This window comes from Sprattus sprattus, assembly GCF_963457725.1.
Source record: "Sprattus sprattus genome assembly, chromosome: 1".
NCBI lineage: Eukaryota > Metazoa > Chordata > Actinopteri > Clupeiformes > Clupeidae > Sprattus > Sprattus sprattus.
The window spans coordinates 38,257,485-38,274,686 of NC_137920.1; the positions used below are offsets into that span (position 1 = coordinate 38,257,485).

General features: G+C 43.7%; 2 protein-coding genes across 2 annotated transcripts; both read right to left on the reverse strand.

Moving 5' to 3' along the window:
• Positions 1-960: 960 nt before the first annotated feature.
• Positions 961-12,509, reverse strand: bmerb1 (bMERB domain containing 1; the record flags this gene model as incomplete). The annotated part of the gene is made up of 6 exons (XM_080850762.1): positions 961-1,079; positions 1,634-1,716; positions 2,654-2,768; positions 5,350-5,423; positions 7,222-7,342; positions 12,407-12,509. 6 exons carry the CDS (start codon positions 12,507-12,509, stop codon positions 961-963), a joined length of 615 nt encoding a protein of 204 aa, XP_080706888.1.
• A 2,230-nt stretch (positions 12,510-14,739) lies between these two features.
• LOC308369585 (mpv17-like protein) lies at positions 14,740-16,231 on the reverse strand (the record flags this gene model as incomplete). Its single annotated transcript, XM_080844082.1, has 4 exons — positions 14,740-14,931; positions 15,303-15,332; positions 15,586-15,656; positions 15,928-16,231. 4 exons carry the CDS (start codon positions 16,229-16,231, stop codon positions 14,740-14,742), a joined length of 597 nt encoding a protein of 198 aa, XP_080700208.1.
• Between the last annotated feature and the right edge of the window lie 971 nt (positions 16,232-17,202).

The window sequence follows — 17,202 nt, forward strand, 5'->3', positions numbered from 1 at the left end:
AACGATGGAGGAATATTTATGTGTATACCCGTTATACTACGTGGTGAAAGAGTGAAGAGACGGGATGATTCTCAACCCACCTCTAGCGAGAGAAACCTGGGAGCAGATGGGTGTGAAAGCATCAAGGTGTTTGTGCTTGGTAGTTGTAAACGTGACACAAGAAATCCCACAAACGTAATTCTCTTTTGAAAAAGGCCTCAACTGAAAGCTTCAGAAACATTCCATGAATAAATAATCGTGGAGAAACCCACACAGTGTCAGCCTCTCACGTCACATGTTTTTGTCTGACTTCAAGGCAGTGTTGTACATTTTTTCATATCCTGTCACCAGATGTGGCACAAATGATCTAACACAGAGGCCAGCGTGAAAGTTGCCTTTGCTTGAGTAGGAAAATGCAGCAATGGTTGAAAAAGAAAAGAAAGGATGAAGCAATCAATTCAGCCAGCTGAGATCTCAGGAGAGGATCACAACAGCACTTTCAGCCAAACTTCAGACTCCAAACTGCTGAATCCTTAAACGCTGTTGTTATATAACCTAAACATATTGCGCAGAACGTGGGGGGAGCCGCGGTTAATTGTCTAGAGAGAGGTTTGTGGGGAGTTTGCTGACAATCGCCTTATCCGCACATCATTGCTGGACTAATTGCATGTTAATGTGACAACTGCCAGCTGGACAATCCATGTTAAAACCACGCTGGGCGAAGTAACGCTCCATTGGCCATCAATGAGCGGCAGCTTTGCTCAATCAGATAAACATTTTCTCTACTGCCTCGGACAGTGCGCCACTGGTGTGGGCACGTTCCCCGTCTGCTTGTTTTGCTTTGTCACTTCTGGCAGGATACTTGAGCTCCCAGGTTTCTCAGTGTGAGGAGATGGGCTGAGGTTATGTGAGAGGTCCGGGGGGGGGGGGGGGGGGTTGAGGCTTTGCAAGGGGATGGGGGTGAAGGGAGGGCGTTTTCTGTTACATGACGGCACACTGGGTGGCACCACAGCAGTCCTTGATGATAGTGACGCTGGATTTCATGACGGAGGGCTTGTTGGGTGGAGGTTCTGGGACAGATCTCTTGGGCTTGGGAGAACCTGTGAAAGAGGAAACAAGGTGACAGAGCTCCAATAAGCTTGACATGTTTCATTGTTTCAAGTAAGTGAAAGTTGATATATGAGGTGCAGTGGATTTCAAGAGCATTTCAAAATTTCCTATCGTGGTTGCTTTATTTATTCTTTGATGTCCCTGATCATGTCAATCAAATGTTTCTTTTCCTTTCCTTCATATTTCTGCCTTTCTGAATACAGAGATTGGATTTGGTGTGCTGTGACTGCTTAAAGACACTTGGCATCTCCGGAAGGGTGCTACGTTTGATCATCTTTCAGCCACTGTGACAAATGAAAAGGCAGCCTTCATGAAGCGCCCAGAAGATGACGTAAACATGTATATTAGGGTAGCATGCGCAGTGACTTAGAAGGCACAAGAAAGGCAGAGACTTCTTTGAAAATTTGGGTGCAGAAAATGTGCTCTCCTCTCTCTTTAAAAGAACACATTTGGGTTTGTAAAATGTGTTCTCTCCTCCTCTCCTTCATTTCGATCCTTATTAAAACGAGAAACAAACGCTTTGGCACGGCGGCGCAGCACTCACCCTCTGCCACTCTGGCGAGCCTCTCCAGTGACAGGAGCTTGAGCCTGAGGAAGTCGGCCATCTCCTTGTCCTCCTCCTGCTCCCTGTGGGGTGTGAGGAGAAGAGAGCGAGGATGACTCACAGCCCCCCTGGGTGCGGGCCGAGACCGAGGCCGCAGGGTCTGGCAGAGTCCCCCACCCTAACCCACCACCACCCCCACCCACCCCCACCCTCCTCCCTGAGCATACCCTCACCAGACAACAAGCAGCAAGAGAACCACCCCTCCTTCCCTGACTCCATTAAACTCCCCCAAAGCCGTTAGGCTCCACAGGGTACTTGTGGGTTGTCGGAGAGAAAATAAATATGATATGAGCATAAATATTGTAAGTGACAGGGGAGCTGCCATGGAGGTTAAACGGGGAGGTGCACCTGTGATCTGTGACTCACTGATCCTGCTAGGGGGAGTCATTAGTCTGAGCTTTTACAGGAGGTCATTACACCAACCCCGGGCTGCACAAATCAATGGCTCTTACTGGACGCCAGGTCCCCAAGCGCCTGCAGAGTTGTCAGTTTACAGGAGATCAGGATGGAGCATCAGTGGGAGTGTCAAAGCAGACCTGAGGGTTTATGGTCTGTACAAGAATGTATTTGGGAGATAGTCGGAAGAACATAGGCTCGATGGATAAGTCAGTTTTTTTTTTAAAAATCTGGATTATGGTAGTTTTTTATGTTTGAGGACATGAGGAATAACACAATATTGTATTGGTCCCCTGAAAATAATCTTATAACCAGCACAAGAAAATAACATGACTATCTGGAGGTTAACACTGAAAATTCCCTTAATACGCAAGCACTACAGGATACTGATAAACAAAGTCACGCTTTAGTACAGTTTGGTCTTTTTTTAGATAGGGTGATTCATTTGGAACAGTTTGCCCTGGATTCATCCCTTACACGTAATCACAGTGTGACAGGGGTACCTCCAAAGAATAACGGCCAGATTACAAATCACGCCCTCCTGTCCTGTGAAGCTTCTCTCACCGTAATCTCTCCACCTCCGCGTCATCCACAAGGAAGTCTCGCTTCTGCACCAGCTGATGGACCTTCAGGATCAGCTCCTCCTCCCTCTGCCGCTGCTTCTTGGTCTTATCTTTCTCTTCAGGGAACACATGACAAGTGGTGTGGTGTGGGTTAGGGTTAGTTTATCGCCATCTCACAGTGTAGGGTGTTCTTCAGATAACAACAGACTCTAATATTGCTACTATCTCAAATATATTCCATACTGTCTTCCTTAAAGCTATTTATATACGTATGTAAGAGCCACTGAAGCATCACTGTATGAGCGTAAAGTGATTAAATTCGACGGAGAAACAGCTGCGTTCTCCACGCTGCAGGTCTTAAGTCTGTCTCAGTTGCTCTCGTGATGGATGGGATAGAGACGCATGGTCTCAGAGCTGAAAAAAAAAGAAACCGTAGAAAGTAGAAAGGAGCAGAAAGAAGAAAGGAACGCTACAGGGAGAATGCTCCAGAAGGCCGGCCTTTTATACCAGCTAGACGAGGGTACATTGTTCACTAATTGGATTGGCTCACCTTGATATATTGTGGTGGGTGTTCGGGAGGCAGTACAGATATGGCCAATGGGAGTCGTTAACTTAATTCCATCTCCGAGCGGCAAGGGCTTTATGGCTGGGCTGATTAAAATAATGTTTTAATCAGGCTACAGAGGCCCAGGAGGGCACAGCATCCGAGTGGCTGTTAGCTGTTCTCTTCCACTATAACTGCAGAGACAGTGGCTGTTAGCTGTTCTCTTCCACTATAACTGCAGAGACAGTGGCTGTTAACTGTTCTCTTTCACTATAACTACAGAGACAGAGACAGTTGCTGTTAACTGTTCTCTGCAACTGCAGAAACAGTCGCTGTTAACTACAACTGCAGAGACAGTCGCTGCATGTGGCCGTCCAGATGGGTCAGAGCAGCTAAATCTAGCCATTATGAGTTAAAATATATATGAAATATGAATATGAAAAATGATACAAGATCTGAGTGCTATAGCCGTGTTTAGATGTAATGATATCATGTGCAATAGAGTATGTTTGCCTGATATTATGATAGCCATTATGGTCTCCGGAGAGAGAGAGAGAGAGAGAGAGAGAGAGAGAGAGAGAGAGAGAGAGAGAGAGAGAGAGAGAGAGAGAGAGAGAGATTCACTGTCATCAAGGTTTTTTTGCCCATTTTAAAACCCCTTTAATTAATATGCCCATTATGACCGATAGCCATTGACTATACTATAATGTCTATGCCTTAGGAGTGTATCAGTTATTTGGGATCTATAGTGTGACCTCCACTGGTTTTGCAGTACGTCTATGGAAATGGCACTATAGGATAAATGGGTTTTTGACAGATGTGCAAGCAATTTCTTTTCTGCAAGGTCAACACAATAGACTCTGTTTGTTTGTGTGAGTTTGCATCTATCTGATTGCACTGGGCCTGCTTACTATTGTTTTTCTTTATTTCCTTGACCTTCATCTCTCTCTCTCTCTCTCTCTCTCTCTCTCTCACACACACACACACACAAATGCAGTCTCCGTCTGGGGAATAGCTAGCCATGTTACCAACACCGAGAGATCAGAAAGTGCCCCCTCAGCTCTTTCCCCTATTTAAAAGGAAAGGCTACCGGCTCCTTCTGATGGACTGGCTCTCTGAGGGCCAGAGACATCACCTGGGGCTCACAGGAGCTCATACAGCCCAATGTCACAGTCATCACCTAGGGCTCACAGGAGCACATTCATCCCAATGTCACAATCATTTGGGAGGAGAGAGTCAAACTAGGCCAATGCTGAAGAGCGGCTCTAGATTGTGCTAGTAGTGGACATCCAGAGCAAAGTCAGCAGCTTCCTGTGGTCTCTGACTCTCTCACAGGGGGGTGCAGGGGAACCTGTTTTAATAAAACAAGCGTACACACTATATTCAAAAAGTGACTCCTTCCTCAGAAATGGGAATGGCAGCTTACTGCAGCTGTACTCCTTCCGTAGGGTAGCAGTGCTTCCATTTCTCATCTTCTATGTCTGCATAAACACAGTGTATCTCTCTCTAGCCTCACTGCAGGTGTATGTCTTCTTGGCTGGCCTCCCAGCGAGTGAGCAGCTACCCACACAGTCTATCGACTCCACACACCCAAAGCTCCAGTGCTGCTGCTGCCACCGCCTGCCGCCGTCTCCCAAACACTAATACTTGGACGCTCAAATTCAACCTGGGCTTCTCCTCTCCTATGCACTGTCAATCATGGCCTGCGCTGACCAGAGACCAGTGCGACTGCTGTGGGCCGGCTTAGAGGAGCCATAAAGGCTGTGGCCGTCGGTTAAAGTGGAGGCCACTGGGAACCCAGTGGTAGGTGGTAGGAATAGCAGCAGTATTACGGTTTTAGGTGCATTGAGCTTGTTATATGTGGTTTGGAGTGGTTGAGGTGATGGTGGTGGTAATGACAGGGTATTGTACTTTCTTTTTCAGACCTCAGAATCTATTGCTGCAGGTCCGTGTATAACCGTCCTTCACAGAAAAAGAGAAAGTTGTCCTTTCCGTCCCGCTGACAGACGTGTGCACTTGAAAGAGTTTATCTGTCTCTGGCTCGGAGAGTGATTACATCGGAATACCTTTGACAGAGCAGCTGCCTTTGAACCATTCCTATTTGTATTCTTCCCTATTGGGGGGGGGGAGGGAAGGAGTGATGGTGAGCTTACCTGGCACCGTCACGATCTTCCTCAGCTCCTGCTTCAGGCTCATGATGTCTTTGCAGAGCTGAATGTCATCCATCCTGCGACAACAACAACGGAAGATGATCTCAGCTTCCCTAAAATGATGTCTGCCGGGCTGTCAGCCTGCGTATGTTTTCCGCTGTCACTAGTCTCACTGACATCTCCATTTCAGAGGAGACTTCTCTCTGAACCTCGCTAGCTCTCTGTGCTGCCTACACCGGGGGCACACGTTCAGTATGTAAAGTATATACTTAATAACCTCTTTATGAGTATGCATATGGCTTAAGCAGTAAGGCTGACAGACACGTGACACTCTGGTCAGGTTTTCAGTAGGTTTGTTTTGCACATCAAAAAATAGTAGTGGAATTACAAGATTGCAAACCAGAACTAAGTAGAAGGTCACATCTTGAGTTAATTTAGTGTGTGACGCTGATCTTTGAGCTGCTCTCCATATTCATGAAACCCTAGGCAGTTTCATATCCAGCGTCTTTAGTTCATTTCCCCCCGAGCTCTAAATTACCACAGTTGACATGTGTCTTATATCATCTCCAACCTTGAGTCTCAACTGCTCCTGACAGTCCCGGGTCCTCGTGCTTAAAGTTCCCCCATCTATCTAAAGCACGACTTAGCAGTGAAGCAATCCCTCATCGTGGCCATGTAATATTAGCCCAGCTTTGTGAATGAATGTTTTCAATATTCACAGATATAAACAGACTGGAGGAAATTAATCTTCCCAGATGTTGGATGCTCAGGGCCACCAGGTGAGAGGAGATGAATCACCCGCTGTCACAGGGGGGCATGGCGCCTGTCACTCCCTCTCATTCCGAGCTCACTGAAGCTTCCAGGTCCAGTCCTCCCTCTGCTCACCCCTCTCCTCCTCCACCTCTCCTCCTCCTCCACTCCTCCTCCTCCTCCTCCTGCCTCTGCTCTGCGGTGACAGCCAACGAGGGACCTCACCCTCGGTGCGATAAAACAGCAGATGACTCATCCACACTCTTCCACCTCCTCCCCCTTTAGCGGCCCCCTCCCCTTCTACATCGCTCCCTCCAATTCTCTCTCTCTCCCTCTTCCTCTGTCTCCCTCTCTCCCTCGTTCTCTCTCTCGCTCTCTTTCTTGTTCATGTACCCTATTACTGCTTCCAGCAGCTTCTGCATTCTGTCTCTCCATCTGCTTAGTGTGTGTGTGTCTATGTGTGTGTGTGTGTGTGTGTGTGTGTGTGTGTGTGTGTGTGTGTGTGTGTATGTGTGTGTGTGTGTGTGTGTGTGTGCTTGTGTGTGTGTGTGTGTGTGTGTCTTCACTTCACTACACTTCAATTGCAGTTTGTTTTGTACCATGCACCATGCACCAGGCAACAAAACAAAACTAAAAAGCCTTCATCGCCCCATCAGTTGGGACTCCAACTCTTACACACAACATTATCAACAGAGAGCACCTCCCTTCCTCATTGTCACCTTGGCTTAACTTGCACTTAAGCAGTGACAGTCCAGCCCTTTTTTTTCTTTTTCTATGTCGTTTTCTATTTCTTGAAAAAAAATTGCTCTTAGCTTGACTGTTCTCTCCCTTGTACGTCGCTTTGGAGCGTCTGCTAAATGACTAAATGTAAATGTAACGTTCACAGGAACAATACACTCATACAACTGCAGGGAAAATGCTAAAAACCGAATACCTCACCGTAATACCCGCATGCAAAGAGTCTATATGTCAACATGCAGTCAGTGTTTGTCTGTATAACAATGTCTACATTACTGATCAGAGCGGGGGAGGGCACCACGCCAAAGCACTTAAAGGGGTGACGTGGCTTGATGTTGCCGTGGTGATGTGGGCGGTGACAGTGATGACATTGCGCTGATGACTCACATGAAGCGCAGCTCGGACTCGCGTCGCACCAGGACCTCCCTGAGGCGCTGGATGCGAGCCATCTCCACCTCGATCTCGTCGGGAGACATGGTGCTCTCGGCCATGGACACGTCTCCCTGGCCTGGGGAGACAGGGACGAGACAGAAGATAATGTTAAAGGTGGTTTATCTGTCCCTGCACCGAACTTCAAATGAACCAGGGATAGTTCACGTGTTATATAGAAAAAAAAACTGTTTTCCAGGGATAGTTCACTTGTTTCATAGAAAAAAGGAACCAGTTTTCCAGGGATAGTTCACGTGTTATATAGAAAAAGCCAACGATGACTAATAGCTTCTGTGGTGGCGACCATACATTTAAAGATTCAGGAGTCTGGTGTACTCTGCATATTGGAACTAAATTGCCCCAGTCAGACTTACACAGGATCTCACCCTAAGAAACACTCATTTGGTCAGCCAGAGAGGACAGGACAGACGAAATACAGACGAAAGACACACCCTCCCTCAAACTAGTTTGACAAATGGTGAGGCCAAGATGAAGACAGAGGACGGGACACTATGAAGCTGTTACTGCAAGGAACAAGTGTAGAAAAAGCGTGAGAAATTAGTAAAATGGATGTGTTTCATTTTATGATACATTTCACAATGTATTTGAGTTTATGTCTCTTCTGTACACTTACATAGTAGTTACTAAGGTAAAGAAACCATCCGGTGTAATATACCTTAACAAGGGATACCAGGGGATATATAATAGGCTTGAGCTCAGTGGAGGATGAGAGGAAGAGTATCTCTGGAAGACTGATATTTACGTGGGCTGGCCAACAGATGCCTGACTGAAGGGAGGCTGTTTTGAAGTCATGTGATTCCAGCCTTCACACGAGAGCTGCTGACTCTCCCTAAGCAGGGATGGTGGGAGAGTTCTTTACACTTACCCACAATGGGGATTTGTTGTTTTGAAATACATCCAAGCCTTTATAATGTACTCTACTCCTGGTCTGGGGTAAGGCTGGCCAAAGCGCTGTCCTTGGGTTAGCGATAAATACAGTGTGAAATAGAACTTAGATTATTTTGATTAAATTGCCCATAGATGGACTGTGGCTGTTTGACTTGATCAAACCCATTCTGATGAAAATGCTGTTCATCTGTGTTTGTCACATGGAATACACACAAGCATGGACATCATGTTCAAAGCAAAGCCTTTGCAGCTGCAGTCTCTCCCAGTGTCCTCCATCACAGTTGTATGCTTCATCACCTTTGAAGTCCTTTTGGTATATTTCTTGAATCCTCTGGCTTGGTGGCCTGTAAGGGGTTTACACTCATGTTTGTACATAATTGTACATACCTTTTTTGCACAAATGTGCAAAAACACTTGCAAAATGTTCAAAAGAATATGAAATTGCTGTTGAGATGTGCACAAGTGACTTGAATATGTGGAGGTTGAACTAACACGTTTTGAGAATTTCGATTCCAATCTGAGAAATGCGACTGAGAAAAACAGTCTTAACTCTTTTCAACAAGCAGCAGAATGCGCTTAACCGAGAAAACAAACGCGCCTCATCAATTTCAATGTCAGCATTGGCCAACTAAGGCAATCAGATTGGCCTGTACCTACACTAATAGATACCTAGGGCACAATAATATTTTAATATTTAGAGGCCCACACAGTTAAGGACGCGGCTGTGAGTGTGCCAGCCTCTATGTGTCTCCTGTGACCAGAGCACCAACAACTATTTTGTGTCATTTTACTGCAACAAGACACGCCAGCCAGCCTGCCTGCCTTTTTTGTTCTCACAATAGGCAATTATAAATGTTCTGCTCCAGTGAACCAGAGGACAAGATAAGCACTGCCCTGCTGCCCCTTCAACACTGGAGTCAAGAACACAGAACACTGACTGGCAATTAACAAACTGCTTTTTTGCCACGCGTGAAAGCACCAGTACATCATCAGACCTGGTCTTAAAAGTGTTGATTAGACTTAGCTGAAACCACATTTACAACGTGTGTGTGGCATGCATGCACTAAAGCCAATGAAGGTTTTTGAAAATCTACCAAACACTAAAATCTTTCAAAAGCCAGTAAGCTCACACGAACACAGGAAGAGGTGTTCTGAGCAGACTGCTCTTGTGAATTTGACAAAGGGAAGTCAAAGGCCGAGGCCCCGGGTGAACACACGACACATAAGTAAAGATGACTGCCAGCCCGCTGTAAGAGAGTCAACGCGTCTCCTCCATTACGGTAAGCTTAAAAGCCTCCAGTCCTGTGTCTGGCTAGTCAGCACAAACTGACAGGACAGGTCAGACCTCCGTGTGGAGCGTGAAGCCAACAGATAGGGGGTGGACGTCATCTCTTACATTCCTCTCTTCCGGACGCTCTCAGCGCAAGATTTTAAATAGCTCTGCAGACATCAGACTGGGATATGGTATGGTTTTTTCCCCCACTGAATCCACGCTACCAGCATTGAGTCTATACAGAACACAAGGCTATAGGTGCCTACTTTAAATAGCACAACCAAGTGCATTACAAGAACACAACTGATTTGTTTTAAATGCTATGGCTTCCTGTGTCTCTGATGTAAAAGTTCAGAGTTCGCTGGGAATAAGGGATGTGTCAGCAAATGAACTATACCTTTCTGTTGTCTCATCAGTCTTGAAAATACGTAACCCAGAGTGTTAGCACCTTTAGTATTGCTTGAGTCTGTTTTCCAGTCAGTGCTGCACTGTTTCATAATAAGAAAACACGTACCAGGCCAATCTTCTGTCTGTGTTTCAATCTCTCTCTCTCTCTCTCTCTCTTTATCTCTCTCGTTTATCTGCTCTACTGTCTCTGTCTCATACACCTCTGTCCGCAAGCACACAAACACACACACACACACACACACACACACACACACACACAAACACACACACACACACACACACACACACACACACACAAACACACACACACACACACACACACACACACACACACACACACACACACAAAGCACACACACACACACACACACTCATAATGTATATACTGCCCTTATACCATCACAGTCAACCGTATCAACCTGCCCACTCAAGGCTAGTGTGACTAGACCAGGGGATCTAATTGGCCATCAGCCAAAACTTTAATAATGAAATCCACACAGAAGCTTCAAAACTGCCTCTTTTCCCTGCTGGGTCATTTATTCAGTGCAGTTCTATAAAGAAATTGTGGACTCAGGAGAACATGTACAGTACACCCGTAAATAAAAATGCCCCATTTTAAGAGAAGGTCTGTTATTATTCTTTTTTTTTAAAGCCAATAGAATGAGGGTACAAGCGTAAAAAAACAAAACAACATTTTCTATTGATCTATTGGGGTTGAGCTATAAGCTAAGTCCTTACAACTGCAGACAGCACAAAAAAACGTACAGGTGCCTCTCAGCTGAATCTTTTCAGTTAGTGATTAGCGAATGTTACCAGACACCAACATTTACGAGTCGTGATTTACAGCTGCAAGCTCAGGAGGTGATGCAGTCTTTTACTTAAAGTTGCAACTTGTCTGCTACAAACACAACGGTATGGTACTGTACTATAACATAGAATAATTTCAATTCAAGCCAAAACAATTAAAATGTCTCAATGGTGGCAATTTCTTATGTTACGGGTTAATAGGTAAGCACCGAATATGTAGATATATCATGAGCATGGTATAATTAATGCATGGTAGTGGTGGGGATGGGTAGGTGTAGGCGGGTTTCTGCAAGTAGATCAGGTAGAGAGACTACAGCGGCGTCCCACAGTGGAGACAGTAGACTGCGAGGGGAGGAAAAGACACAAAGTGAGCGGGCAGAGCTCAGCTGCCTAATATGCCTATATGTACTTAATGGATATGGTGCAGGTCACGCTATAAGAGAAAATAATGCAAAAGACCTCCAACTGACATTCATACTCACACTGTTGTGTGTAGAGCACTGTTATAGAATGTTGTAAAATGTTTGGGATTTGAGGATTCCATACAGAATTATGAGACCCATGTCTGTGCTGGTCAGGGGTCCAAAAACAACGCAAACTCAAAATGATTCAGTGATTAGTTAAGATGTGTCTGTGTGTATGTGTGTGTTTGGGTTAGAACACATGCATATATGTCTGTCTTCATTCAATACATGACGTGAGGCTCTTTAGGTGTGACGCTGTGTGTATGTGTCTGTGTGTGTGTGTTTGTGTGTGTGGTAGAGAGTGAAAGAGAGAGAGAGAGAGAGAGAGAGAGAAAAAAAAAAAAAGAGAGAGAGAGAGAGAGAGAGAGAGAGAGAGAGAGGGGCTAAAAATAGTGGCAGCTGCTCCTATTCACACTGAACATCGGAATTAATCTCCAGGTCTTTCTACTTGGACCATCTCTGATTTCATGTTATGGTTACTCTCTATCAAATAGGATGTCACACGTCATCCTAGAAACCAGGCTCTTGAGGTTTCTCCATACAAGTCTTCTTATGGTTCTATGTTCTTAAATATACATGCTCTTCGTTTGTCCCTATGGTACTTTAGATTATTCAGGTTCTCAATAATTTTCCATATCACCTTTTGCTCCTTCAAGAGTTCATCCACAGGGAAAGCCTGGAAGATATGGGATCTTCATAAAAGAGTTATTTACTGTGCCTTCAAACTGTGATTAGTTGAAGGCAACTACAAAAATCTATGGTTTATTGAACCTCTCCCGTGAAACAAGCTACGTTTACCATTCTGGTTTCCTCTGAAATCCTCTTTCTAAAATCTATACAGGATGTATGTTATTCTGTTTCCTTTGTGTATGATGGCTGACGATGAAGCTACCCTGCACTATATTAGTCTTTCCGTCCGTTTTCAGATTCTGTCAAAATGAAATATGATTTGTCTCTCCAAAATTAGGGTCCCTGATTGAAAGCCTAGTGACCATGGTGGAGTGACGTGCTATATGTGTCACTGGATCACAGACAGTGGACAGCACTAATATCCATTGCAGGCAACATGCAAATCTAGAATTAAGATGAACAGCCCCACACAGTAGCATGTGTTATTTGCCGGACAAAAGAGCATATACCCTTGCAAAGGGGGGTTTGCAATCAGCTTCAAACGCACACTTCTACAACATGAGTGGGATTTAAAAATAACGTCCCTAATAAATGTCCCTAAAACATAAGCTATCAAGCCAATCAGACTTGAAAACCAACATATGACCCTCACCTTTATCTGTGTTCCATTCGGTCTCTTGTACAGCGCCGTAGCCCTTCAACGTTCTCTCTGTGTCCGAAATTGATTTCTTTAATTCCATAGTTGACACAGACATGATTATTAATCCAAGATGTCAGAAAAAAATCTCAGTTCAGTCCTTATGGTTCTATTTCACAAGCTTGCAACTTGTTTCAGTGTGTCTTTCAGGCGAAATAAGCCTTCAGTGCGCTCCACCGGACCGGGTTGATCATTTTCCTCTACCCTGGTAAGAAACACGGCTTCTTTGACGTCTGGGATGTTGAGGGATGCAGCGGGCATGCGCACAACGGTATGTGAGATCCAGGAGGAGCAGGAGGTTTGAAAAACAAGACAATATGGACGTGGTGGTGTGGGCTAACCGTAACTAGATTTTTGATGTGTCTCTACAAAGTATGATTAAACAGGTCTGTCGGCGCATTTCAGGGTTTTCAGTATCATCACCGAGCCAGCGGTACCGAGGAGTGGCTTAGGGGTACGCGATAGCGAGGCCGCTTATTTATATTTAATCACCCATGCTTTAAAGAGGTGCGTTCTGTTTCCAGAATGAATGAAAAAGAAATCTTACCCTAAGCCCATACGAAATTGTTTCAATCATGGATATGAAAAAAAAATAATGTCTGGATGCCTTACACATCAAAGGCTTCCCATATAACCAATAAAAAAAATTATGGACATCATATCTTATTATTTTATTTATATACCCCTGAACCACACATTTACACAGCAATTACAACTTCAATAGATCAATACATTACTGAATTATTCAGAATAAATACTCTACAGAAAAATATACTGTATCTATAAGAGGAGTTTTGCACAAAAATTAATAAATTGATCCCTTGGAAATTGACCACTTGATGGAAATACATAAATTTTCTACCATTCATCTACACAATGTGCATAAAATTCCCTGTCTGTGCAAATTCCCCAAGTGACTGATAGACATTCCAGTTCTTCATAAAACTTCCACATAAGTCTTAAGTTTTTACATTGAATATGAAGGTCATACAGTAATTTTTCACTATGGACACATTAAGCAGCAACAGCAAGTTAATGGACAATGCTGGAAAAAAGTACCTACATGTATATGTCTACACAAGCTGGAAGGATGAAGGACTGATTATCAACAAAAACATACTACAGTGACACTGAAAACATGTTTTAGCATGTGAAAGGACCGGAAGGGTTGTGATACGCAGACTTTAAATAAGTATGGTGTATAGACTTAAAACATTACTACTCTGGTATCACTAACTCTATTCAGATCAAAGTGAATATTAAAGAGATTATTTCATGCAGAAAGGGGGTAGGTTCCTTATCGTCTATTGTCCTTAAAACGTCAAGTCATACTTGGCTAAAATAACAATTAATCATTAATTTACCCACTTATACCTACAGTGCACACATTTGCCAACGAGCCTTCTGGCTAGCTTGATTAGATAAGATTGTAACTGATTCTCCAACAAAATCTTCTTACATCATGATTGCCTCAAATCAAAGTTCACTGACTTATGTATAAACTAATGATTGATTCCAGTGGGGAGCAGAGACCCAGTATCCCAAAGAAACCCTCAATGTGGCAGCCAGGATCAATGGGGTTTCTTTAGAGCACAACAAAAGAAAGCTAACTGAAAATGGAGAAAGTAGTATAGATTAAAACACTAAAACAGCTCCTTTTTGTATTGGGCCCTCATACTATACCTACCCATATAAGCCTAAGCCTCAGTATGAGCACAGAAGAGGCTAGATGAAATGTATCTCTACAGTGATTGTGTGTATACAAAGAGTCTTCATAAATTATGAGAATGATGCCTTCAGTTGAGTTTTAAAAGAGCAAAAAATAGTGCTCTAAGTTACAGAGAGGAAGACCACATACTACATCTGAATGATGTGCACCATGTCATCACAATGTGCACCATGTCATCACAACAACAGAGCCTGCAACTGTTCTGCTGCAGAATGTTCAAGTATGAGCTTCACCAGATATATATCAACCATACAAACATGATATCTACCATACAAACATGATATAAATCTACCATACAAACATGATTATATATCTACCATACAAACATGATATAAATCTACCATACAAACATGATATATATCTACCATACAAACATGTTTTTGTATATCGTAGCACCAAATGAGTCAGCCCATCAGTCAGTCAGTCTGGCATTCATGATGCTTACCTGTGAGGCTAATGAAAAAAGTTTTTGGGAGGAATCTCTCTGTCACACACCAAAACACACACACACCTCCACAAACATATCTCCCTGAGGTTTTTGTTTGTGGTGTTTCCATGGTTACTTGTCGCTTCCTGCACTCTGTGTTGATACGTCTGTCGGAGGGGCTGGACCTCTTAACCAGGCGAGGGCAGACATCGCTGTCCCGTCACCACTCTGCTGCGAGAAGCACAGGAAAGTGGCCCAAACGAACGCACAGCAGCCGGTGAAGGCAGTGCGCAGGTAGAGTGGAACCAGAGCGAAGTTCAGGAACTGTTGGCAAGAGGATCAAGAACAGGTACGGGCAAGATTGTGAGTGTAGGCACACACAACACCAGTTACACCCAAACCAAACAGTCAAAGGGCCCTTTAATTGGGTAAAAAATTCCATCCTTCCATCCACATATTACACAAATTCCAGCGTTCAACTTGACATTTAAATTGTACTCATTGGTGGACTTGTCACTTTGATTACAGCTGGAACTTTACATGCATTTCAGTGTTCTTGTAACACCGGACACTATTAATCAGTTTGTTAACCTTCATTCCCAATACTAACCAACAATTATTCCTACTGCATAAACGGTGTGTTAGGAGTCTAGACTAGTGTCAAAACCAGGGTGTTTAGTTGGTCAACTATTTACCTGTACAAATGGCCAGTACATGAGGCCAGTCTGAAAAAGAAACACAGGAACCATGTCAATTGTTTTATTTCCATTGAAATAATAATATGTGTATACAAATGTAGGCCTGTGTGCAGGTGTGTGCGTGTGTGTTAAGACAGATAGAGATCTTGTGTCAAGGTACAGTTGATTTTCTTTAGCTTTCAGTTCCTTCTTTCAGCCTTTAACTCGAGTCTGTAGGGGCCCCCTAAGGTTACAGTTAAAACGTTCCACTTTTCACTCAATAACTTTCAGATATGCTTACCCTATATGTATTGAAAAACTTCTCCCTCCAGTCTTGGAAAATATCTGGTTTTCCTTCTAGAAAACTTACACCTGATGAAAAAAAGACAACTGCATTGAAACAGGATCAGGTTACAACATTGCAGAGAGGGATATTAGTAGAGAAGCTGGCACAGGTGCTTTTTGAAATGCCAAGTCGATGTGTCCCATTGTGTTTTCTTCTTGACCTCTATTAGGTAACACCGGCAAATGTGTCCCAAGCGGTAAAGTTCACAGCGTTACAGTGTGACGGATAGCCAGCGTTAACATTTAACTTGCGTGACTCGCCGGTGTAGTGAGTGACCGCATACCATAGGTTACTCACCCGTATAGAATACGCTCGTTGCTAGGGGTGCTGCGGTGGTCTGATCCAACAGAAGTTTTCGTAGCACCATTCTTACAGAATTGCCAGGGAATTGTCGCTCCAAAAACCTCATCCAGAAGAAGTTGAAGTTACCATGAAAGCTGAAAGCAACCACGGCGACATTCCTTGTATGTTTCCAATCCATATCTTCTTTTCTAGTAAACCACTGATGGACGACGTCTCCGCCGGCGAATAAGCAGCCATAGAGGGTTACGTTGGTTACCCACGGAAACCGTTTCACATGTTTTAAGAATGCCTTTCTCATTGTAGCTTACATTACCGTACAAAGTACGGATACTTGTTCAGCGAACAACCCAACGTTTTAACGTAGGTTTTGTTCGATTGTGATTTGTCCGTTGAATTGTGACAGCAGCCTGGATAAGCCCTTAGATGAAAGAATCAATTGACATCTGCACAAGAATGCAGGAGGCTATAATTTACATCATAATATAATTTCAAAAAACATCGTGCAGCGTTGGTGAACAGACATGTCACAAGCAGTGAATTCGAGTTTATTCAATGAAATAACATGGACACTACATGGTACCTTCATCCACCTCCCAGTTGACATTCATGTAGCCTATCGGAGAAATCGGTGTAAAGATGAACGCGTGCGCAAAAATGAGAAACGTCAACTGCTGAATCCAAGAGAGATGGTGGAGATTGTGACCAGAATGTGTACGCCCACTCTGACGTTTTGTTAGGTGGGATGTCCTTACAAGTGCAACCTTTTCACCACGACTCTTTCGATGTAGCTGCACAGGTTTAATAAACGACCACGCTTCATACTGATGTCTTTTGAATATTTATTTTCTCCTTCTCACACTCTATGAAAACTGTAACGTTAATAATACTCAGAAAACAACGTGACAACGTTAGCGCCATAAACCTGATGCAAAGTCCATTTTCTTCTGAATCTCATGAGTCCGTGACTGGTTTATATCTCTTTTGGCGCTGTACCCATAATTCCCTGGTTAGGTCCCGTATTTAAACAAACTTTTAATACAAAAAGTAATAGTACATGACACAATCTCTTTTTAAAGTACATCTTAGAATCATTTTAACCAATGAATAAATCCATGAAATAAACCAATACTGTAAATACATATTTATAACCACTGTAATGTTCACACTGTCTATTGGACAGTTACACTCCCACCAGTTACTATGATTTATGACACATTCAAATAAATCTTGTAACTTCTTAATCAATTTTGAACATCTGTAAGACTCATA